This window comes from Drosophila bipectinata, chromosome 2L, assembly GCF_030179905.1.
Source record: "Drosophila bipectinata strain 14024-0381.07 chromosome 2L, DbipHiC1v2, whole genome shotgun sequence".
Lineage (NCBI taxonomy): Eukaryota > Metazoa > Arthropoda > Insecta > Diptera > Drosophilidae > Drosophila > Drosophila bipectinata.
In genome coordinates, this window is record NC_091736.1 from 25,761,450 (window position 1) to 25,786,089 (window position 24,640).

Consider the following 24,640-nt stretch of genomic DNA (forward strand, 5'->3'; position numbering starts at 1 on the left):
TAAAATTCAAAAAAGTTTAGTTAGTATATTGTATTGTCTAGTCCGTAAACGAGGGATTTTTAAAAATTTTGATTAAAAAAAAATGGCGAGGTTTTAACAAAAAATTTACTTTTTCAATGTAGAAGATTTTCGTTTTTTGTGCTTTAAAAAAGGAGTTTTCAAAAAAATTGAAAATCCCTCGTTCACGGACTAGCTAATATCATAATAAATAAGTGGTCAAAATTTGGTGTTGATCGGATTAGTAGTTTTTATACCCTTGCAGAGGGTATTATAATTTTGTCCAAAAGTGTGCAACGCAGTGAACGAGACATCTCCGACCCTATAAAGTATATATATTCTTGATCAGGATCACCTCCTGAGTTGATATGAGCATGTCCGTCTGTCCGTCTGTCCGTCTGTCCGTCTGTCCGTCTGTCCGTCTGTCTGTTTCTACGCAAACTAGTCTCTCAGTTTTAAAGCTATCGTCTTGAAACTTTGCACACACCCTTCTTTCCTTTGCACGCAGTATATAAGTCGGAACGGCCGGGATCGGCCGACTATATCCTATAGCTGCCATATAACTGATTGATCGGAAATGGTATAACTTCGGTGTTTTTAGAGTTAGAGAGTTCAAATTTGACATGAGAGCTATTTTTGGCAAAATAATACGACATGCCAAATTTCATAAGGATCGGCCGACTATATCCTATAGCTGCCATATAACTCAACGATCGGAAATGACCCAACTTTCGTGTTTTTGAAGATAGAAAGCTGGAATTTAGTACAGACTCTATTTTTGGTTAGTTGATCCAACCTACCAAATTTCATAAAGATCGGCCGACTATATCTTATAGCTGCCATATAACTGAACGATCGGAAATGACCCAACTTTCGTGTTTTTGTAGATAGAAAGCTGGAATTTAATACAGATTCTATTTTTGGTCAGTTGATCCAACCTACCAAATTTCATTAAGATCGGCTGACTATATCCCATAGCTGCCATATAACTGAACGATCGGAAATGGTATTTGGTAGAAATATCAACTTTCGTATTTTTGAAGATAGAAGTTTGGGACTTTTTTTAGATTTTGTATTGTAATAAATTGGATTATATATTCCTATTCCCATAAGGATCGGCCTACTATATCCGATGTTTGCGATTATCCGGTTTTAACTGCAAGGGTATATAAACTTCGGCTCCGCCCGAAGTTAGCTTTCCTTTCTTGTTTAGTAATCATGTTCACCGCAAAGGTAATTTCCCAAAAAAAAAGATTCTGAGATAATCGCGTTTAAAGTTTTAAGTTTGTTCAAGATTTATATGCAGATAGTGCGCTATAAATAGCTACAGCTTTGGTTCTAATGCTCCGATCGTTATGAATTTTTGTGAGAGTATTCCCAATAAAATATACTTAAAGAATATGCAATAAAAAAAAATCGATTTTTTCATATATCACAACTGTATATGACCCCTTAAGTTGGTTGTGTTAAATTAGGTTAAGTTTATGACAGTTAGATTTACTGAAAAACCGAATCTTATTTTCAACGCAGAAAAATTTATGTAACAAACTGTTTTTGTGCCTTCTTTGCTCGCAACAAATCCCGGGGCTAACTCACAGAATTTCTGGGGATGTTCCACCGAATTTCTAATTCGTTGATTTTCCGAGAATAATACGTTGGGCGTGTGGGGAGATTAATCTCTTCACATTATTTTTTTTGTAAAAGTTAAAACAAAATAATTGCACTTTATAAGTTATTCGCTTTATAAGTGTCTTCCAGCCAAACCCTCCCTTTACTTCATTACTTCGCCACTAATTCAGTCAGAAGCTAACCCTCTGCCAACTGCACCTATTTACACAGTGCAACAGTGATTTTGAACTTGTAAAGTGACATTGTAGGAATTGTTTATCTGGTCGAATGCAACAAAAAGCCGTGTTTGTAATATTTTAACCGTGAAACACCCTAAAAATCTTTATTAACAATCATTTAATCTTTAACAATCATTTATTTAAAAAAACGTTTTTCGGGACTTTTTTGCGATTCCTAAGTACATAATTTTAAACCGAAGAAAAAAAGGAACTATCGAGCAAGTGAACAGATTAATATCAGAAATACGCTCAGCCTCTGAAAATCCAGAATAATGTTGCGCTATTTTTCTCGACGTGTCTCAACCTTTCGAACGAGTTTGGCTTAGGTATGTAGTGAAGTTGAAAAAAACCGATTTTTTTTTTCACATATTTTGAAAGTACTGTTTATTAAGAATGTACTGTTAAAGTTTCAAATAAAAATATCAAATAATGACAGAGATACAGCCCATAATCGAGAGCGTGCATACACCGAATAGTATGAGTTACTCGGTAGCGTCTAAACTTTAAACGCGTTTTTCTCGGAACGATTTTTTTGTGTGCGGCGCAGGTGATTCACAAAATTCTTTGGTACCGATCTAGCTGAAATGTGGATATGTTGTTCTTAAAAGTAACATCTCTGTCCCGTACTAGAATCATTTATTTTTAATGATTAGTTTTTTTTTATCATTAATTTCAGATAAATTTTTTTTAATCTATTTATTTATTTAAATTTTTTGTTTTGTGAGTTCGCCATTTTGTTGTTTATTGATGAATATTTTTATTTCATTCTAGTACGGGACAGAGCCATAAGCTTACAAAACAATAATCTATTCTAATTTTTTGTTTCGGATGACTCTATCAGTCGAAATCACCTGCGCCAGGGACCTACCTTTTTTTTTATATACATACTTTGGCATGCTATAAAGTGTATTAAACTACACAAGAATAAATTAAACAAAAGCATGGAGGGTAAGCATTAGACTTCTGCATGAATGTACTCATTTGTGACATAACAGATCTGTACAGTAGTGTAGTGTTTTAAAAACACTGCACTCATTCTATACTGTACAGTGTACTCTATAGGTCGGAACAAAGTAGCACAACATTTTCAGTGTACTCACTTCGAGTGAGTTCACTATATCGTTGTACTTGTCGTTAGTGAGTACTAAATTTGTGCCTTTTCCAACACACTGTACAGTTTGTCTGTTGACGTGTACAACTATTTGACGTATACAAATATTTTTTCAAAAATTCATAAATATGGATTTTAAGGAGAACGACGCTCATGCAATGAACTCTCAAGATAGCGTAAGTCATAGACAACATATTTGCAGACTATTCAGAACCTATTCAAAGCACCAATATTTTATCGGATAAGCAGGATGAGCTTCAAACTTATAAAAATGTTAATAAAGCGAATAGGGAAGATTTTGATGTTCTGCAGTGGTGGTCAATAAATAAAGACCGTTTTCCGCTGCTTTATCAAAGCTGCAAGATACTAGCAGCTCCCGCGAGCAGTGCAGCATCGGAAAGGGCATTTTCTGTTGCCAAAAATTTAATTTGCGAAAAACGGGCAAAAATTGCCACATCTGAAGACAAGACATCAATAAAATAATGTCATTCATTACAACGAGCTTGCGATGGGCGAGCTTGTACGGGCGACAACATTAATAATTTAACAAGAAAGGAAAGCTAACTTCGGGCGGAGCCGAAGTTTATATACCCTTGCAGCTAAAACCGGATATATATCGCAAACATCGGATATAGTTGGCCGATCCTTATGAAATTTGGTAGGATGGATCAAAATAGAATCTGTATTAAATTTCAGCTTTCTATCTTCAAAAAAACGAAAGTTGGGTCATTTCCGATCGTTCAGTTATATGGCAGCTATAAGATATAGTCGGCCGATCCTTATGAAATTTGGCATGTCGTAATGTTTTGCCAAAAATAGCACTCATGTAAAATTTGAACTCTCTAACTCTAAAAACACCAAAGTTATACCATTTCCGATCAATCAGTTATATGGCAGCTATAGGATATAGTCGGCCGATCCCGGTCGTTCCGACTTATATACTGCGTGCAAAGGAAAGAAGGGTGTGTGCAAAGTTTCAAGACGATAGCTTTAAAACTGAGAGACTAGTTCGCGTAGAAACAGACAGACAGACGGACAGACGGACAGACGGACATGCTCATATCAACTCAGGAGGTGATCCTGATCAAGAATATATATACTTTATAGGGTCGGAGATGTCTCCTTCACTGCGTTGCACACTTTTGGACAAAATTATAATACCCTCTGCAAGGGTATAAATATAGAAAATTTAATAACATAAAATAATTATTGTAATAAGCATTCATTTTAATATTAATAATTTGTAAATACACTATTTTATAATAAATACATTTGAAACGAAAACACAAATAAATTTTTTAACCAGACATTACATAAACACGAGAAATATTTATGTGTATGTTCCAGTCATGAAGTTTCTCTCACTGTACAGTAAGTCAACTGAACACCAAAACACTGTACAGTGAGTTGACTACGGCACACTAATTTACCTGTACTCATTAATAGCTGTACAACTATGGAATGAGTGTGAAAGCTGTCAAATAAAACAAAAAATACTACCCTACTCATTCATACCCAAATATACTGTGCTGAAAAAAAAGTGTGCCCGCTTTTAGAATAAATGATTCATTTGTCATTTTGGATACATTCATGCAGAAGTCTAATGCCTATAAACACATATTTGAAAATTGAAACAATCGCATTATTTTTTATTCCAAAAAATTTTTTTTGAAATAACCTCTAAAAAGTAGGCCGGAACATGAGACTACATCCTTAATTGACTCTTGCACAAAATTAAAAAACATTTCCAACATACACCCACAAGATACTTGAGTCGTACCTCTAAAATAGGGTATTCTCAGTGAGATGCAACGCAGCAACTTCGGGCAACTACATCGTCAAAGCGGGAGTTCCACAAGGAAGCGAACTTAGCCCTTGTCTTTATGTATGACTTTATTGTATACTGCGGATATTCCTACCAACAAACAACTATTAACTTTAACGTTGGCCGACGATTCCGCTATCCATAGTCGCTCAAGATACCCAACCCAAGCAACAAACTCGCTAATCATCTTAGACTATTGGAAAGATGGCTGTCCGACTGGCGCATTAAAATTAACAAACAAAAAGTAAATTTGTAACGTTTATTTTTAATAGACAAACATGCCCACCGCTTTGACTAAACGGTATGCAGATACCTTAAGCTAATGAAGTAACGTACTTTGTCGTCCACCTCAATAGACGACTAACCTGGCGTAAACATATAAACTCACGATCAGCAGTCCTGAAGCCAGTTTGTGGGGTAACAAGAGCAGTAACAACATAGACAATCATAGAAATAGACAAAATCAAAACCCTTGAGAACTATCACTGGGGGACCTTTGATCTGGGTATCCTCACAGTGAAAGACAAAATACACAAGCAAAACGTGTCCTACAAAGAAAAACTGTCTTCGCCCTCAAATTTCCTCGCTCTAACTAACTCGGGTTTTCAGCTCCGAACCAAGCAATCGAATTTTAGGGCCGTCTAACTTCCTATCAGTCAATCCGACCATGATACAATTATAATTGTATCATGAATACGACTATTTGTTAAGCTAAAAATGAAAGATTTGATACACGTCTGTCGAGCAAAGAGAAAATTTACGGCATCAGTTCTTCCCGTCTTCTAAAGCAAACGGTCTTATTTTTTTGTGCGAACCCGGTTTTTTAAATTTAAATTTGTGTATAAGCCGGGGCTTACCAACTTTATATTCAAGTTAAAGAAACTTTTTACTCAATTTACTTTTTACCAAAACCGTATCGCTATGTGTGTTCTGTGATATATTAGAAGGGAAATTTATACATTTATTAATTTTAATTCATTTTAATTTAGTTCGGCTCTGCATGTTTCCCTTTTTTTATTTTGTGACTCTTTTGCTTAGACTCTTAGGCTTAGAGGCTCTCATCTTTATTTGGCATTTTCCTTTTGGAAATAAATATATGCCAAATACCAATAAATGGTATTTGGTAGAAATATCAACTTTCGTATTTTTGAAGATAGAAGCTTGGGACTTTTTTTTAGATTTTGTATTGTAATTTTTTATGGTTTTATTATGATGTAATCTTAAGGATCGGCCAACTATATCCGATTTTTGCGATATATGTATATCCAATTTTAAATGCAAGGGTATATCAACTTCGGCTCCGCCCGAAGTTATCTTTCCTTTCTTGTTAATTATTTTATTATCAGCGTCTAAAAATACAGGCAAATATGCATAGTTGTATCGAACATTCTAGAATGCATTCAAACTTTTGTGTCGTGTAGAGCTTCCACCAACTCGAGAAACATGGTTTCAAAAAAACGCCTTTGAAAATTTGAACACGTTGAACCAATTTGACACACGCTTCAAAATTTTTGACATTTCGACTCAAAGTTTTGGGAGAGTTAAATTGAAACATTTATCAATGAAACAAAAAAAATAGATTTTTTTGACTTTTCAATTTAGAAACCCCCCACCTTCACATTCATAAATATAAACATTCCTTTTTAAAATTCCTATATACTCTAAATTTTTTAACTCTACAGTGCTTTTAGCTCTAAGGGCCTGTTCATTTACCATTCAGGCCCTTAAAAATTTCAAGTAAAGCCAATTTTAAACATCCCCTTCATAAATTATAATAAACTAAATTTCTACATATTCCATAATAGGTTTGCCACTGATTTTATTGATGTTCGGGAAAAGGAAGCTAACAGAGATGCGCAGCCTGTTACTCGCAAACAAATACGAGAAACAACAATTGGATCTTTAACTTCAGAAAAAACACTCAAAAACTTCCAAACATCACAGAAAAATTCCACTGAATTTTCAAGTAGGGTCGATAATAAAATGTCGCTATTAAAACCGAATGTTGCACAAATGTATATCGCCAATGAAAACAAAAAACCGAATGTTACGGAAGTACAAACTGGTGGTAATTCTGACGACAGTTCAAAAACGTATTTGTTAGAGCTTCAGCAGCGTATTTCTAAAAAAATTCCTAAATCAAATATAAAAGGAGAGGAACTGCTAGAATTACAGGTAAGATAAGATTAATTGATATATTATCAATTATAAAATTGGTTTCTATTGACATACACAAAATTGGTTTCTATTGACATACAAAAACTTTCCATTACACAAAAAATACGATTAAACCAGTGCACTTCTGTTTGGGAAAATTTTTAGCTCGTACTGCGCACTTATTAAAAGTCTAAACCAAAAAAAAAAAAACATTTTAATAGGCAAAAAAAAAATAAAAATTATTTAAAAAACAATAAAGGAAAGATTACTTCGGGCGGAGCCGAAGTTGATATACCCTTGCAGTTAAAACCAGATTATATATCGCAAACATCGGATATAGTTGGCCGATCCTTATGAGAATATCATAACAAAACCAATTAATTACAATAAAATATCAACAAAAAAGTCCCAAGCTTCTATCTTCAAAAATACCAAAGTTGGTATTTCTCCCAAAAACCATTTCCGATCGTTCAGTTATCTGGCAGCTTTAAGATATAGTCAACCGATCGTTATGAAATTTGGTATGTCGGATTAACTGACCAAAAGTAGAATCTGAAAAAAGTTCCAGCTTTCCATCTTTAAAATCACAAAAGTAAGGTTTTTTCCGATCGTTCAGTTATATGGCAGCTATAAGATATAGTCAACCGATCGTTATGAAATTTGGCATGTCAAATTGGAAATTTGGCATTTGCCAAAAATAGCTCTTGTGTAAAATTTTACTCTCCAGCTCTAAAAGCACCAAATTTATATCATTTCCGATCAATCAGTTATATGGCAGCTACAGGATGTAGTCGGCCGATCACGTCCGTTCCGACGTATTTACTGCATGCAAAGAAATGAAGGGTGTGTGCAAATTTTCAAGTCGATAGCTTTAAAACTGAGAGACTGGTTTGCGTAAAAACAGACAGACAGACGGTTATGCTCATTTCAACTCAGGAGGTGATCCTGATCAAGAATATATATATACTTTATAGGGTCGGAGAACTGCTTCACAGCGTTGCACACTTTTGGACAAAATTATAATACCCTCTGCAAGGGTATAAAAACTTGCAACTCATCTTGGGTGAAGCTATGCTGCTACATCCAAACTGAAGCTATGCTGCAGGTTCGTGAAATTGGCGGTGATGACCGCGTTAACCAGGACAGAGTATTTGGAGCAGTAGGACCCCAGAAGAACATTAATAGAGAATCCCTCTCTCGCAAACCCGAGAGACTCCAATACCAGACACCGCCATGAACGATTTGCTCCGGAGCTGCAGCTGACTAGCCACTTGGGAAATGATCAAGTGCACCTGCGGTCCAGAATCCAACAGAACTCGGCCTGGAACAAGGAATGCTGCGACTATTTTTTTTTTTTTTTTTTTTTTGTTGTTTTTGTATTGCGCCATTGAGGCTAAAATCTATCCTAGATACTATTGGCCCGTACCAATAGCATGCACGATTCACCGGCACGTCTAGCCGGCGCCTACGTACTAAAGACACCCCCGCACACACCACAGACCCCGCGGTACCACCGCAAAGTATTACTTCCCGGGAAAGGATTGCCTAATCTAGGCATTCTCCCTTAAGCGACGTTCACTTAAGAAGACTTGAATTCTTAAGTCGCCCTGTGTATAAGCTATCAACTGGCTTACCCAGTCCCATTGCTCCTGTGAGCTACACATGTATTCCACAAGCTGCTCCGGATCTGGTAGCGATCCGACGACGGTACGATATCTCCTACCTGCTCCTGAGCAGTTGGGGCACACTGGACTTTCGTCGTGTCCGAATCTATGGAGGTATTTTCTGTACCCTCCGTGACCTGTTAGAAACTGGGTAAGCTGGTAACTAACCTGACCGTTGTTTCTTCCGATCCACTCCTGGATGTTTGGGATTAGACTGTGCGTCCATCTTCCTTTGGTCGTTGAATCCCACCTCTCCTGCCATGAGGATAATGCCGCTTGTCGGGCTGACCTCCTGATGGCCTCTTGGGATGAATTCCTTCGTAGATTGGATGCGTAGATTTCCTCCGCTTCATTTGCCAATATATCGATTGGAATAATGCCGGCTAGAACAAGAGGGGCTTCCTCGGATATGGTTCTAAAGCCGGATATGACACGTTCACATGCCCTCAGAAAAAACCGTGACGCAACGATACGTTTTGCAAAAAAACTTCAGTAATAGCCACCTGATGGCATCGGAACCTTAACAGAAAATGCAGCAACTTTGATAACACGTCATTCAATGAATATCCAGAAGTTGTGACTGCAGATCCATCAAAAACAACCCTGAGCTTGCTTGTTGAACTTTCCTCCTTTAAAACACAAAAGTGGGCAGTGGAAACGAGTGACCTTCTCTGGACATGTGACAAGTCGTGTTTTCTGCAGCAATGGCAGGCTAGGTGAGAGCGGAATTTGCTCAACATACAGCAGCTCATAAAAAAGGCTGGCTCCGATAAAAAGATCGATACGCTATGGACGAAAAAATACAGGATCAGATAAAGAAAGATTTCCCGGAATATTTCAACTTGAGACATCCAAACTAAAGCTATGCTGCAGGTCCGTGATATTGGCGGTGATGACCGCGTTAACCAAGACAGAGTATTTGGAGCAGTAGGACCGCAGAAGAACATTAATAGAGAATCCCTCTCTCGCAAACCCGAGAGACTCCAATACCAGACACCGCCACCGCAATACCAGACTTCAACCGACCAGGCGTTGAAGTCCCCTCCAATGACCACCGGCGATCTGCCTCTTGCATCCGCAACCAAGCTTCGTAGCATCTTTTGGTAGCGCGAAATTTTCCATCTTGGCGGGGCGTAGCAGCTGTAAAATGTAACCCCCTTTATTTTGGCCCGGACAAAACGTTCGCTGGATGTCCTTATGTCCTGGGGAGCCGTCTCCGTTGACCACAGAGCCGCTCCCTTGCAGCTGCTTGCCAGCCATCCGTTTCCTGGGATGCTCCTATATGGTTCCGAGATGAGGACTACCTGTGTCTGCTCGCAGCGACTGCAGCGACTGAGCCGCCTCGCAATGGTTGAGGTTGAGCTGGGTGCACTTCATCAGCTTTTCCTTTGTGAGGGGGCGTCCTAAACATCGGACATTTCCCACTTCCTGCTATGTGTCCTGCTTCCTTCCCGGCGTTGCTGCAGAACGCACTCTTAGGTTCTTCCGCGCAGTCTTTTGCCATACTTCTTCAGTTGGAGCAATATCTCTCCTTTCTGGGTCCTCCTAATCCTCGATACGGCTTCGCCTAGTCCTTGCAGCTTCTTGTCCTGCTTCACCCGTCGCAGAATATCGGCGTAACTAGATTCGCCCTTAGCCGTGATGACCAGTGCGTCCGGCCTTGGCTTCTCCTTGGGCATTGAGCTAGTTGCCCGCTGCTTTTCGGCAGTTTCTTTTTGGGGCCAACCAGCTTCCATTCTTGGGCATCCCTGCTCGCCTGAGTTTCAGGTTCCACGGTCTGGCCTAATGCCCTGGCTTCCGCCCTCGTTCGAGTCGCCGCCAGCGAAGTCTCCCTCTTGCTCCTCTTGTTGTTAGGGGGGTCTGGGACTGTTCCCTTCCTCCTGGGTTCCGCTACCGGTCGAAAAAGGGGCGATGTTTGTGACGCCTGGTGGGATTTAGGCGCTTCCTTACGTCCCTGCTCGTCCGTCTGAGCGGCCAGTCGCTCGTAAAGAGCTCGGATGCTCACTATGGTGTCCCTCATTGGCTGGTGGATGGACCTCCTTTTGCCGTCTTCCAGCATCTCCACTAGCAGCGCGATCTCCTTCCCGAGTTCCTGCAGTGTTGTTGCGTCTCCGGCCTTCTGATTTTTACTCCTGTTCTGGTCCACTCGGATCCCTGAAATAGAAGGGGTACCATCCAGCTTGCTGCTGGGTGATCTTGAAATTTTGCAGCTTTTCGCGAAAGCCGCCTCTCCAACTGAATTCATTTATGTTATATTACTCATTTTAGTGGGTCCCAACTCCTGAGCCGTTGTCCTTAGGTGTTATGCAGTCGCGTCCTTGATCCCATGGTTACCTTTGCGCGCTTTTTGGTAGCGCCGTCTACCACCCCTCCGTCTTCGTTGCCCCACACTGTCAGGGCTGCATTAATAATCAGAAGGGCTGCAATAGTGCATTGTGCTTTTTGGTGGGTGGCCACGCTCGCGTTTTTTCCGGAGAAAATATCTCACGGAAGCAGGAAGAGCTGCAAAGAGAGTGAGATCTCCCGTCTCTTACCTTGGCGTTGGCGCCATCTATCCGGACGCGTCGGATGAACCAGGATTAGGGCGCTTCGAGGCAGGCCACTATGAACAAGAATGTTCGCGGTGGCATTGGGGGCATTGAGAGAAATCGGGGGCATGCAGACATTACATGGGACCATCCACCGCATAAAGTACAGGCAGAGGGAAGCGAATTAGTAACAATAAAAGATGATATACTTTTACTTTCAGCCATGGCCACATCCATAGCCTCCAGCGTCCTACATCGCTGCTCCTAAAATTCGGCAATCGACTCCCAAGGAGGGATGGCGTCTGAACTTGCTGGTAGCTGGATCCAACCTTTGAAAAAAAAGCCTGGACGATGATGCAGCTGGCAATCTGATTTGACGAACCATAATTATTTAAGGCTCGCATAAGGGCATTTAATTTGTCCGAAAGACCTCGAAGAGCTGCTATTGAGCCACTTTCCAAGAGACTGAGGCCCAGAATCTCGTTCACATGCGACTGAAATATTAAGCGACGGTTATTAAATCGTTTCACCAATAAATTTAGCGCGACCTCATAGTTCTCGTCGGAGACTTCCAAAGAACGAACTGCTTCGAAAGCGGACTCCCGAAGGCAAGATTGCAACCTTAGCAGCTTTTCAACTTTACTAATTCAAGGATTGCTGCCGACGATTGTAGGGAAAATCGAGTAGACCTCAGGCCATTTCCGAGTACGCACCGCTAAAGATAGGGAGAGGCAACGCTTGAAAACTTTGACTTAATTCCGGGTCAACCTACAAGGTGGACATTCCTTTGTCCAGTGTAGAGTGGGCAGCAATTCGAGAAGACCGAAGGGTCGTGCTCGATTTTGGCATGCATCGTCGCTACGAGCCTTGAATTCACTGAACATGGCGACTATCTGGCCTGTCGCACGTGGAGCATGGCATCCACCTTGTAACAGGCTGAAAAGCTCCTTATATTATAGTCCGACCAAGCCGATGTAATCAATTCCGGCGCCAAAATTTTATCGTTCAAAATTTATTTGCTCGCGGCGAACACATTCTATCCCACTGTGCGCTCAGAACCTTAGCGGAATTGTGGAACGTATATACATATGAAATTATGTGCGGGGGAATGCACTTGCGTTGCGGAACGTATGTATGTTTAAAGTCTATGCGCGGGCGAATGAACTTGCGTTGTGGAACGCAAGTATGTATATGCACTTACGAACTGCTTGTCTTTATGTATAATATATTATATATTATAATTTATTTATTATTATAAACAAACTGTTTGCTTATTAGCCACTGATTGCCGCGTAGGAAAACACTGTTTATGAAATGTTTGTTGTACACCACATATGGTTTCGCAGGTCTAGTTTGACTTTAGTAAATTGTAAATATACTGACTATCACGTCGGGGTCATTGATATTTTTCAATGACGGTAAATAAACAGTCCGAATGTATTTAATTTTGAAACGTTTGAAACATATTCAAGCTTGTTCTGGGTTTTGATAATTGCATTATGGAGCTGCTTTTCTTTTTGAGTCACGAGGCGAGATACCCTGTGTGTTTGCTTGGCATTGTAGTCTCCTGTTGCTGTGAAATCTCCTAGTGAGTTGAAAAACTGCATAAACTCAGTATACGGCGGCTAGTGTAAGTTGGTTCCCAGTATTTAGTTGTATATCTTTATAGATGTGGCCTGTAGGTAGTTTTTAGAAAATTATTTTATATTATTAATACTGCTTCTGATTAGGATTCCAGTCCCACCATATGCTTTACCTTCTGAATGATTTGTTTCGTAGAATAAATATCGTCGTAGTTGAAAATTTTATTTGTTTGTAAGGTATGTTAAACTATGTTTCTCAAAGCAGCTTTACGTCGATATGATTGTCGAGTAGAAATTGAGCTAACTAAAATTTTCTGTGAAAATTTCATTTCATATATCATAGCTTCAAAGTATATTTTTGACTGCTCCGCTGAGCCGTGTTCGGTTCCTTGTATGATGATGGCAGAAATAAACTATTTGAGGCAGGGGTGGAATTGCCTGATTGTAAAGCACTTAACATTTTTTTTTTGACAGTTTTTGGGTCCTAGTGAGGATCTGGCTGCAGTCGAGAAGAAGATTTCAGCGTTTGACCCGGAAGCTTTCAACTGTTTAATTTGGATGCGGGCAGTAATTCCTCTTTGGTGGATACGACTTTTCAGCTCTATATAAACTGCGCAACCATTATAGTTAGCAGTATGATTGGCACCGCAGTTTCCGTATTTTTTCGAGATGCGGTCATCTCACTGGGCAGTGTGCTGAATAATACTGCTCTCCACAAGCTACTTACACCGGGCGCAGTATACAGTACGTACAATATTCAGCTTATTTATGACAACAAAAAATACGAACACAAAAGAAACATCACAAAAACAAACAAAGAACAGACCTTGAAAACAATAAAAAAGCTTCAGATTATTAAATAATATACACAAATCAGAAAATATCAGCAGATAGACTTCACATTTTTAATAACATAAATTCTTCATAGGGCATAGGGTCGGAAATTCTCCCGCAGCGCTGACAGTGTGAGCATTCTCATTTTTTTTAAAAGCTCAGGCCCAACCTAAACAAAATGTTGTCACTGAGTAAAATTTTCTCAGAAATTTTGTTGGTGCAAGTTTTCTCTACAGAAAATATAGATAGGCAAGCTTAGTTTTTCATTTGTTTAATAAATTCAGCTAAAAAAGCTTTCTTTAATATGAAAAGGCATTATTCAAACTTTGGAATTAACGATAAACAAAATAAAAAACAAAAGTTTTTTTTCAGTAAATGCCGTGCTCTTATTGTTTTTGTTGTCAAATGTTAATCATATGTGCCCACCACTGTTTTAGAGTAAGAGAGTTGGGATTTTCCATGGATTCTATTTTTGGTCAATTGATCATACCTACAAAATGTCATAAGGATCGGCCGTCTATATGCCTTAGCTGCCATATAACTAAACGGTCAGAAATGGTATTACAAAATACCAACTTTGGTATTTTCAAGATAAAAGCTTGGACCCTTTTTATACCCTTGCAGAGGGTATTATAGTTTTGTCCAAAAGTGTGCAACGCAGTGAAGGAGACATCTCCGACCCTATAAAGTATATATATTCTTGATCAGGATCACCTCCTGAGTTGATATGAGCATGTCCGTCTGTCCGTCTGTCCGTCTGTCTGTCTGTCTGTTTCTACGCGAACTAGTCTCTCAGTTTTAAAGCTATCGTCTTGAAACTTTGCACACACCCTTCTTTCCTTTGCACGCAGTATATAAGTCAGAACGACCGGGATCGGCCGACTATATCCTATAGCTGCCATATAACTGATTGATCGGAAATGGTATAACTTTGGTGTTTTTAGAGTTACAGAGTTCAAATTTGACATGAGTGCTATTTTTGGCAAAACATGCCAAATTTCATAAGGATCGGCCGACTATATCTTATAGCTGCCATATAACTGAACGATCGGAAATGACCCAACTTTCGTGTTTTTAAAGATAGGAAGCTGGAAATTGGTACAGATTCTATTCTATATTCCGGTTTTAACTGCAAGGGTATATCAACTTCGGCTCCGCCCGAAGTTAGCTTTGCTTTCTTGTTTTAAATTATGTATTCTTTAAAGTGGTTTTTACTACAATTCACATAAGGATCGAATAAATATATTCGATATTTGCTATAAATTCGCTTTTAACTGCAAGTGTATGTCAACTTTGGCTCCGCCCAAAGTTAGCTTTCCTTTCTTGTTCTGACATTAAATACATCCAGTGAACCAAAACAAATTTTGAGTGCGGTATTTTATATTATATTGGTTTAGGCTATAGGAATTAAGCAAGAATGTATGTAAAATAGAAAATGAATCATCTTCGACCCCATAAAGTATATATATTCTTGATCAGCATCAACACCCGAGTCGATATAGCCAAGACCAAGACCAAGACGTCTTTTCGTCCGTCAGTCTGTCTGTATGAACGCATGGATATCAGAGACTATAATAGATAAAGCTATAGGATTTGGAGACCTTTTGACATACATATGTAATGTGTGAAATAGAGACTCCTACAATGTCCACGTAGTTCAATTGAAGTTTGCTTCAAAATTTTACCACGCTGCCTCCCGCCCCACAAATCGGAAAATTCTGGAGCGCCAGTACTGGAAGGCTTGTTGCCAAACTATTTCTATAGTTCATTTATTTTTTTATAAAAAAAAATTTCACCCGAATCTCCCGATTTTTAGAAGAATTATACCCATATATATGTATATTATTTCCCATACAAACGGGCTAAAATTTTAAACGAGTGGATCTTAAAGGCTATAAGATAGAGCTATACGTTTTGTAACTTGAACTAGTATGGTATCCGTATGGTGTGGTATTTATTTGTATAAAAATATCCAAAATATGCCAAATTGGATAATTTTTTTGAGGAGTTTTTAGAGGACGACTGTTTTAGTCTATTTCTCTGCTGAAATTAAATAAATTTGTGTGAAAATTCTGCGATAAATTGTCGGTGGAAGAGATGAATACCGGATATAATATAGTCGACAACTCGACTATAGTCTCCTTTCTTGTTTTTTTTTTTAAATTTTTTACCTGAACGATTGGAAATGGTATTTGGTAAAAATACCAACTTTTGTATTTTTGAAGATAGAAGCTTAAGACTTTTTTTGTATTGTAATAAACTGGTTATATTATGATATTCTCAAAAGGATCGGCAACTATATCCGTACGATACGATACGATATATACCGTACGATTTGTACGATATATATCCGGTTTCAACGGCAGTTTTTAGACGTGAGGAGGAGGAGGAGGTTAGGAGGAGGATAGCCTTTTAATATCCATTACCAAACCCATGCTAAATCCTATAGCACTATATCTTATAGTCTTTGAGATCCACGCGTTCATACGGACGGACGGACAGACGGGCACGGCTATATCGACAAGGCTGTTGGAGCTGATCAAGAGTATATGTACTTTATGGGGTCGGAGATGATTCCATCTCTATGTTACATACATTCACAAGACTACAAAATACCCGTATACTCTACGATTACCGGGTATAAAAAAGATGTATTTTTCCATTCGAAACATTTTTAGGGTCTGCTAAAACTGTGGGTTATATCACCTATGTTTGTTCAGGGAAAGCGTTAAGCTTATAAAGCAGACAAAATTATGCGTGGACTACAAAACATCGATTTTTTCGATCTGTGCAATGTGGGCCTGGTTCAACCCAAGGGCATGGAAATATTAATTTTGCATAAAAAACGAAACTAAAACTAAAGCATACACTTTACACTATTATTCATTTTATTAAGTTACATTTATTTATTTTTATCCTATTTCAACAGGACCAAATGAATAATAAAATTGTAAATTTGAAGTTTGTTAATGGACATAGTAGTACTACGCAGCGACAAAAAGGAAAACGAAAAAATCAACGAGCTGTACACGACATTGGCAAATTTGTCCCAAATACTGGCTTTAAAGCCAAAGTCAATTATGAAATTGAAACTATTTCTCGTAGTCAACAGTCTACTGCAAAAGCAAAAAGCCTCATGAATTTACACAATAATGAAGCTGGTCGACGAGTAAGTATTTGGTTTTACTACATTTGTTTATTCTTTCCGTGCTACCGCTGAACACTTTTAGCCCACGTTTAGTTCCGAATGAGAGCCGCTACCACAAATCTTCCGGTTTAAATCTCGAGAATATTTTCGGGTGTGTAAAGAAAATTGTTAAAGATTTTGGGGAAGAAAAGTTAGAAAATCTACGTAAGAGAGTTCTCTCGCTTGGATGGTCGCTTTTTTCTTTAAAAAGTTTTCCATAAATATGGGATATGTATAGGATATGGTTGCATAATCCTTCCTCATCCGCTCTTATTAACGTAGATGTTCATTCGCCAATGTCGCTTTGTACTTCTTTGGCGTTCAAAACTCAGTTACGAATGATCCGCCCGGCAGATGAATGTGATAAGGCTGATGGCTATTTACTCCATGTCATATTTTCAAGTACTACGACCTACGAATAATTTTCCAGGATGCACTCGCGCGTGTGTATTGCTGCTTAACCCTCTCTGAATTCTTGTCCTTACTGAGCAACTATCGCAAATGTCATTGCTCTGCGAGCAATGGTTCTAATCGCAATGCGTTTCTCTTTAACAATGTTTTGTATTTTAACCAACTTGAGCAGTTAGTCAGATCCCTTCAAAACGGCTTATTCCCGACTTATTGAAATTTAGGTTATTTCAAAAGTTTCAAAAGTAAAAGACAGTCAAAGAAATAAAATATAAATTTTTTTTCTTGGGCATTTGAAATGTTTTAGTTTTATTAATTTACATTTCCCGGGGATGCAGCTGATGAAGATTAATTGTGGTTCAGAAAAGATCTTTGAGGTCGTAGTACTTAGCTATTACTAATCATTTTTGATAGAAACAATAAAAGACGCCAAAATAACTCCTTCAAAAACCCGGCGATTTGGTTGAATTTTGTTTTTCAGATATAAATTAGCTACAGAAATAGTTTGACATTAAAACTTTTTTAATATACCTTCCTGTACTGGAGCTACAGAAATATGCAATTTTTGCAAAAAGGCGAAAATTTGAACTTCGTGGGCATTATAGGAGTCTCTATGCCAAAGTCTACAGCTCTATCTCTTTCAGTTTCTGAGATCGACTCGTTTATACGAACAGATGGACATAGCTGTGTCGTCTCGGGTGTTGATGCTTTCCTAACATCCTTAACTGGGAAATTTTAAAATGTGAATTTCAAGTCGATAGCTTCTAAACTGAGAGACATGTTCGCGTAGAAAAATACAGAAACAAATTTTGCGAGATTTTTTTCATTTCTCGCTGATAATGCATTGGAGAGACGTTTAGGAAGATAACCGAACTCAACTCCCTTTTTCTAATTGTTGTGTCAATGCTGTTTATTTTCAACGTTTCTCATTTGAATGTCTTTTTTAACTACATATTTATGTAAACCTCTATTTTACGTTGTTTCAAAAACTGAACCTACGAACTACTGATAGCTTAATCTAAGTATGAAATAAGGTATTTGGAGGCCTCTTGTATAAGAATGCCTGAAGAATAAATCAAACCGAAAAAATACATTCAGCTTTATTATGTTATTCAGTATGTTTATTATTGAGCTTAAAAGGGATTTTAATGTTTCTGCATTAAGGCCAGAATTTTGTTTAGACTATATGAAAACGTGGGTGGGTGATCCAGATCAAGTAAGAGGACCACAGCTTCAGCCTTTTATAGTTCTATGGGATTGGGAGTACTTCCAAAATACTCAGTACACAGGGTGGGCCATTGGAGTTTCGAAAAAAATAATTGTTCACAATTATCACTTAACTACATTTAAAAACAAACTCACACATCTTGGTGTACACCTAGATAGGCTTCTTACCTAGAGGATGTGTATTGAAGCGAACCGAGAAAAAATGAATTACAAGTCCCGAACCACCCGTGCCCGCCCAAAACGATATGTACCAGTCTAGTTGACAGCCTAGTCCAGGTTAGTATGAATTGCGCCTAAACGAAGCGCCTCGTAGAACACTTTCTGTTATTCGTTGCTGAAACTTGCTTAAACTCGTTGCTTAATCAACGTATTATGTGCCGTTAAAAAATTGGATGGTTAAAATACATAAATAGCTGGGAATATAGTATTATAACTTTTGGAAAGATTTTATTCAGCAGACCAAAAAATCGATAACTTAGTTTACTTTATTGTCGTATTTGGAGAATACCAAATCAAATATCAATAAGAACCTATGAGAATAATTCGACGGTCCTATTTAAAATAAACTCCATTTGATATTAAAATCAGAATTTGTTTCAATAATAATAATATTCTTTTAGGCTGTAATTAAGAAAACTCGTATAACCTGCAAATGTCACGGAGTTTCCGGATCGTGCAGTTTAATTACCTGTTGGCAACAATTGTCATCCATACGAGAGATCGGTAAGTCTAAGCACATTTTTATGCAATATAAATATAGTGTTTGATTAGACACCTAATAATATACCCTAATCGTGCAACCATGTCTTGTTTTAACAGAACCAAGTTTTATGTCTTTATACCAGGGCCGTACGAGATAACAGCCCCACGCTGTTTTGGTTTAGTTTTGGTACTTTTGGTATTGGTTTACTTATTACTGAATGGCAGAGAATGATGAGCATATTTTTTTTTGATTGGACGACTGGCAAACTAATTTTACTATATTGCTATCTGCCTTTAGTAAAAGCATATGTGTGAACGAAAAAAGCCAAAAAAAAGTTAGAGTGTATTGGTAAACGATTCAAAGTGATGCACTGAGCGAATCTAAGAATCCGCTGGCGTAAAATTATGAAGGTTTTAAAACAGTGGTTGAAAAACTCTAATGTTCCATAGCACGCGTGCATAGGTCAAAAATTCTGTTGTAGCGCTGCTGGTATACAGACAATGTAAGATATGTATACAGACGATATCTCATTTGCTCTTATTTCGCCTCTTTAAAGGGCCGAAGCTTTAGAAAAAAATATATTTATTGATTGACAAAAATAATTTCAGAAATTTTGGGAGGAGTTTTTATAGGTATAGGTTTTATAAAATATAGGTATTTTTTATTTGTTTAAGAACAGATGCTATTTTAGCTTTTTTACTATTACGAAAAGGCACTATTTATTTTTTATTTTTTGAATTACGAAAAGCAAAATAACAAACCAATTGTTTTCGCTTATGTGACTTTCATGTTGTCTTTGTTCTTTGTTGCTTACGGACACACTTAAATGTGAAACATTAACTCTTTAACTTGGAAAATTTGTTTAATATTGACTAAATCCTTAATTTACAAAAGTTAAAGGTATTTTCAACAAGAAAGAAAAGCTAACTTCGGGCGGAGCCGAAGTTGATATACCCTTGCAGTTAAAACCGGATATATATCGCAAACATCGGATATAGTTTGCCGATCCTTATGAGAATATCATAACAAAACCAATTAATTACAATAAAATATCTAACAAGAAAGGAAAGCTAACTTCGGGCGTAGCCGAAGTTGATATACCCTTGCAGTTAAAACCGGATTTATCGCAAACATCGGATATAGTTGGCCGATCCTTGTGAGATTATGATAATATAAACCAATTTATTATAATTCAAAATCTAAAAAAGAAGTCCTAAACTTCTTTTTCAAAAATACCAAAGTTAATATATCTACCAAAAACCATTTCCGATCGCTCAGTTATATGGCAGCTATAGGATATAGTAAACCGATCCTTATGAAATTTGGCATGTCGTATTATTTTATCGTATAAATAGCGCTCATGTAAAATGTGAACTCTCTAACTCTAAAAACAGACCATTTCCGATCAATCAGTTATATGGCAGCTATAGGATATAGTCGGCCGATTCCGGTCGTTCCGACTTATATACTGCGTGCAAAGGAAAAAAAGGTGCAAAGGTGTGTGCAAAGTTTCAAGACGATAGCTTTAACTAGTTAACTTTAGACTAGTTCGCGTAGAAACAGACAGACAGACGGACAGACGGACATGCTTATATCAACTCAGGAGGTGATCCTGATCAAGAATATATATACTTTATAGGGTCGGAGATGTCTCCTTCACTGCGTTGCACATTGTTGACCAGAATTTTAATACCCTTTGCAAAAGTATACACATTTTTTTTTGCACAAAGAAATTAACACAAGAAAAGTGTGTCGGTTACTATTTAGCCGTGTAATGACTGGCTCTCTAAATCTGAAAGACGACCAAAAAATCCGAGGTAGCGACGAGCGGCCTAGAATTTCAGGGTGACAATAAGTAAATAACCCGGACAAACTTTGAAGCAATCTATTATAAATGTGCTATGATACAGCCCTTAAATAAATGCATTTATCAATATCTTGTACTTTTTTGAAACAAATGTATTTACATTTTTGTGATTCCCATCAATTTGATATTTGTTTCGGAATGTCTAACAATCGTTGTGCAATTTTAAAACTGTTTCAACAAGGAAATCGCCAATGCGACATTGTTCGTTTGCTTGGCATACCAAAACAAACGGTCTCTGACGCTATCCGGCGATTTAATGAGCTTGGCCATGAAGGTGACCGTCCCGGACGAGGCAGACCATGTACCGCTAACACTTCCAGAATTCGCCAGATAGTGAAAAAGCGGATCACTCGGAATTGCAGAGTCTCGGTCAAGAAAATAGCCCGTGAAATCGGAGTGAATCGAGAAAGTGTTCGGTTGATAGCAAAAAATGAACTTAATCTCAAGCCCTACAAGCTCTAAAAAATGCATCTTCTTACGGATGACAATAAGCGCGTAAGACTTCAAAGATGCCATCAGCTAAAGCGTCGGGCCGCAGGTCAAAAATGGGAGTGTATTCTTTTCACGGACGAGAAGATATTCACCATCCAACACGCGCACAATCACCAAAATGACAGAAGCTGGTCTGCTAAAGCTCCAGGTACCTCTGCAATAATCGAGCGCCGTCAATTTGAGCAGTCTTTAATGGTTTGGGGAGGAATATGCGCCACTGGCAAAACACCCCTTGTTTTCATCGATCAAGGGGTCAAAATCAATCAGGAAGTGTACCGCCGCGACATTTTGGAAACTGTTGTGCTTCCTTGGGCCCAGCAGCACTTCGGTGATACGGAGTGAACGTTTCAACAGGATTCAGCGTCAGCCCATATAGCCAAATTGACTCAGGACTGGTGCAAAGCCAATTTCCCGGACTTAATCACATCCAGTGAATGGTCACCTTACTCGCCAGATCTTAATCCGATGGACTATAGTGTGTGGTCTATTTTAGAGTCCAGGGCATGTGCTTAACGCCACATAAGTTTGGAGGCGCTGAAGCAATCATTGCTCCGAGAATGGGATCGACTATCGGAAGAAGACCTGCGGCCCATTGGGCTAAATTTCCAGAAACGTTTAGGGCTCTACATCGCATCCCAAGGAAGTCACTACGAAACCAGCTGAATGTATGTTAACACAATACCTATTTAATAGTTTTCTATCTGCATTTTTTCTCAAATACAGTTCCTTAAAAAGTTATGATCAAAAATGTTTGTCCGGGTTATTTATTGTCACCCTGTAATAACCGCAGCAATGTAATAAACGAGAGCGTGGGACTCATCGGCCTTTAATATATTTGAGCCGAGCAGCTTTCCATAAGCCTCCGATGTGAGAAACCCGGGGAGGGATAAATCGCCACTAAATGGATTCTGGAAGGCCGAATTCCAGCCTTGCTTCTTGATGCTCATTGGGGAAGAAAAGTCGTTTAATTTCTCGTAACTGATTTTTGCTCCAACGAAGATCGTATCATTGTTCGACCGACAAATTGTTTGGCATCTACCGAGGCTTTCTTCGGATAGAAATAAACCTCTTGAGGGAATGAAGGAACAGAAAGGTAATGAAAATAATTTGGAAAGTACGGAAATGAATTGGCATGTTTCCATCTCGCAACTATGTCCACATACGGTAATTTTACTAAAAAACGTTGGCCCAAAGTTCTATGTTATGAGAAATTACGGCTGCTAGCCAGTATTACTGAGGCTTTCCAAAGAATGGAGGACCCTGGTGCCATAGACTACATTCCAGTAGCTTAAATGCAGAAGCGCCTCGGGATAGTAAATACGCCGGATTCAAAGCTCTAGGAGCATGGCGCCACCTGCATTTGCTCCTCCTCCACACACTACCCAATTAAAACGTTTTTTCTGAACTGAATGAAGCGTAGTGTAGCGTTGTCCAACGCACTGAAGATGGTAGAAGAGGCTAGCTCAAATAAGCAGATTTACCCTTTGAGACCGATGGAAGGTGGGATCAGCGAGAGGAATATATTGCGGTATTTTTTCTGAGAACCAGAGACAAGAAGGACTCGGCATGTCAACTATCCTCCAGAACGACTTCTGACCAAGATTTTAACAGTGGCCAAAATCACCATTTCGATGAGATGATCCGTAGCTACAACAGAAATGACTGCAGCAGAGAGGGAAGGAAAATTCAAGCTGCCGCTGGCTGATGAGACCTCAGAAACAATGCGACAGTTACCCGAAGTGCAGGTCCGCGACCGGAGAGAACGGTTTCAAACCGATGATAAGAATTAATCGTATGAGAGTGCCCCAGACCAGGCCCGTCGCAGTACAAGAGCTTTTTCCTTGGATGCTTTTTCCTCCGCCTTTCAGCCTGAGAACTAAGTGTGTATGACGGCGTCAATAAATTAAGGCTCTTCAATGTGCTGCATCGTGTTGCTCCGTGAAACCCGACATTGACTCCCACGTTAAAACGCAGTCCAGCGTCCGCCTGGATCAACTTTCAGGGTAAGGAGGTCATCCTTTTGCAACAGCACAAACGCAATCTTAAAATTTGGCTCAAGCTGCCCATGCTGGATGCTGCCCAGGAAAGCATATGAGAATTGAACTTGTCGGATAGTTTGAATGTTATTAATTATAGTAGAAAGATAGTATAGATAGTTATTCTACTTCAGCGGAAGAATAATGGACTCAAGAAACGCTGTGGAAATCAAGAAATTGGCTGTAGAAATCTTCAGACTCAATCTGTAGAAAGTTAAAATATGCTGTATTCACAAGCACGATAGTTGGGACATATCCGATCTTTCACTTATATGACAGCTATAGGATTCGGTCGCCCGATCCTTTTAAAATTCGGTATGTCGTATCATTTTGCCTAGTTATCAACAATAAAATCAACTCTTAAACTGAAAAAAACATAAAAGTTATGGCACTTCCGATTGATCAGTTCTGACATATGTAGTGCGTGCAAAGATAGGAAGGGTGTGTTCAAAGTTTTAAGTAGACAGCTTTAAAACTGAGAGACTAGTTCGTTAAGAAACAGACAGACAGACGGACACATACTTATATTGACTCAGGAGGTAATTCTGGTCAAGAATATATATACTAAATAGGGTTGGAGATGTCTTCTTCAATGTGTTGCACACCTTGGATCAAAATTAGTACACTTTAATATAGCTAATTATACTATTTTATATTAATCTGGTAAGGCCTAAATTTTTTACACAAATATTACTCGAAAATTTTCGAACCAAAATTTTAATTTCATTTTATTTCTAAGGTGAGCGAGAAAAATGAAAGTGTCAGTTGACTGAAAGTACATGTTCTTGCGCTTCGCAACTTATAAAACTTATTAAAGCCCTAAAGAATTTCACACGCAGCGAACTCTACGATTCGGTCAGTCCAGCAGTTCGATTCTTTCACACCAATACACTCTTAATTTTTTGTTCCTCTCTTGGTTCACACACCTGGATTAAATCATTTTATAAAATACTTCTTCGGCGTATAATGTTACCGGTTTATATTAATGTTGTTTGTTTTAGGTGATTATTTACGTGTAAAATATGAAGAAGCTACAAAAGTCAAATTGAATAAGCGTGGACGACTCCAGGTTAAAGATTCTCGGTATAAAATACCAACAGCTCATGATCTGATTTATTTAGATGAAAGTCCAGACTGGTGTCGAACTAGTTACATGTTGCAATGGCCAGGTAAA

At 38.5% G+C, this 24,640-nt stretch overlaps 1 protein-coding gene across 4 annotated transcripts in view; it reads left to right on the forward strand.

Annotated features, from left to right (window-relative positions):
* The window catches only part of Wnt5 (Wnt oncogene analog 5), a 122,902-nt gene that overhangs the window by 97,455 nt on the left and 807 nt on the right, over window positions 1–24,640 (forward strand). For 2 of the 4 annotated variants that reach the window (XM_043211566.2, XM_043211567.2), the window contains exons 6-9: window positions 6,586–6,955; window positions 16,476–16,715; window positions 18,989–19,091; window positions 24,468–24,635. In XM_043211566.2, the coding sequence (XP_043067501.1) occupies window positions 6,586–6,955; window positions 16,476–16,715; window positions 18,989–19,091; window positions 24,468–24,635 (881 nt within the window). Of the gene's footprint in view, window positions 1–2,990; window positions 3,132–6,585; window positions 6,956–16,475; window positions 16,716–18,988; window positions 19,092–24,467; window positions 24,636–24,640 lie in introns of those variants that run through there. The other 2 variants (XM_070277629.1, XM_043211568.2) reach the window with 2 other exon arrangements.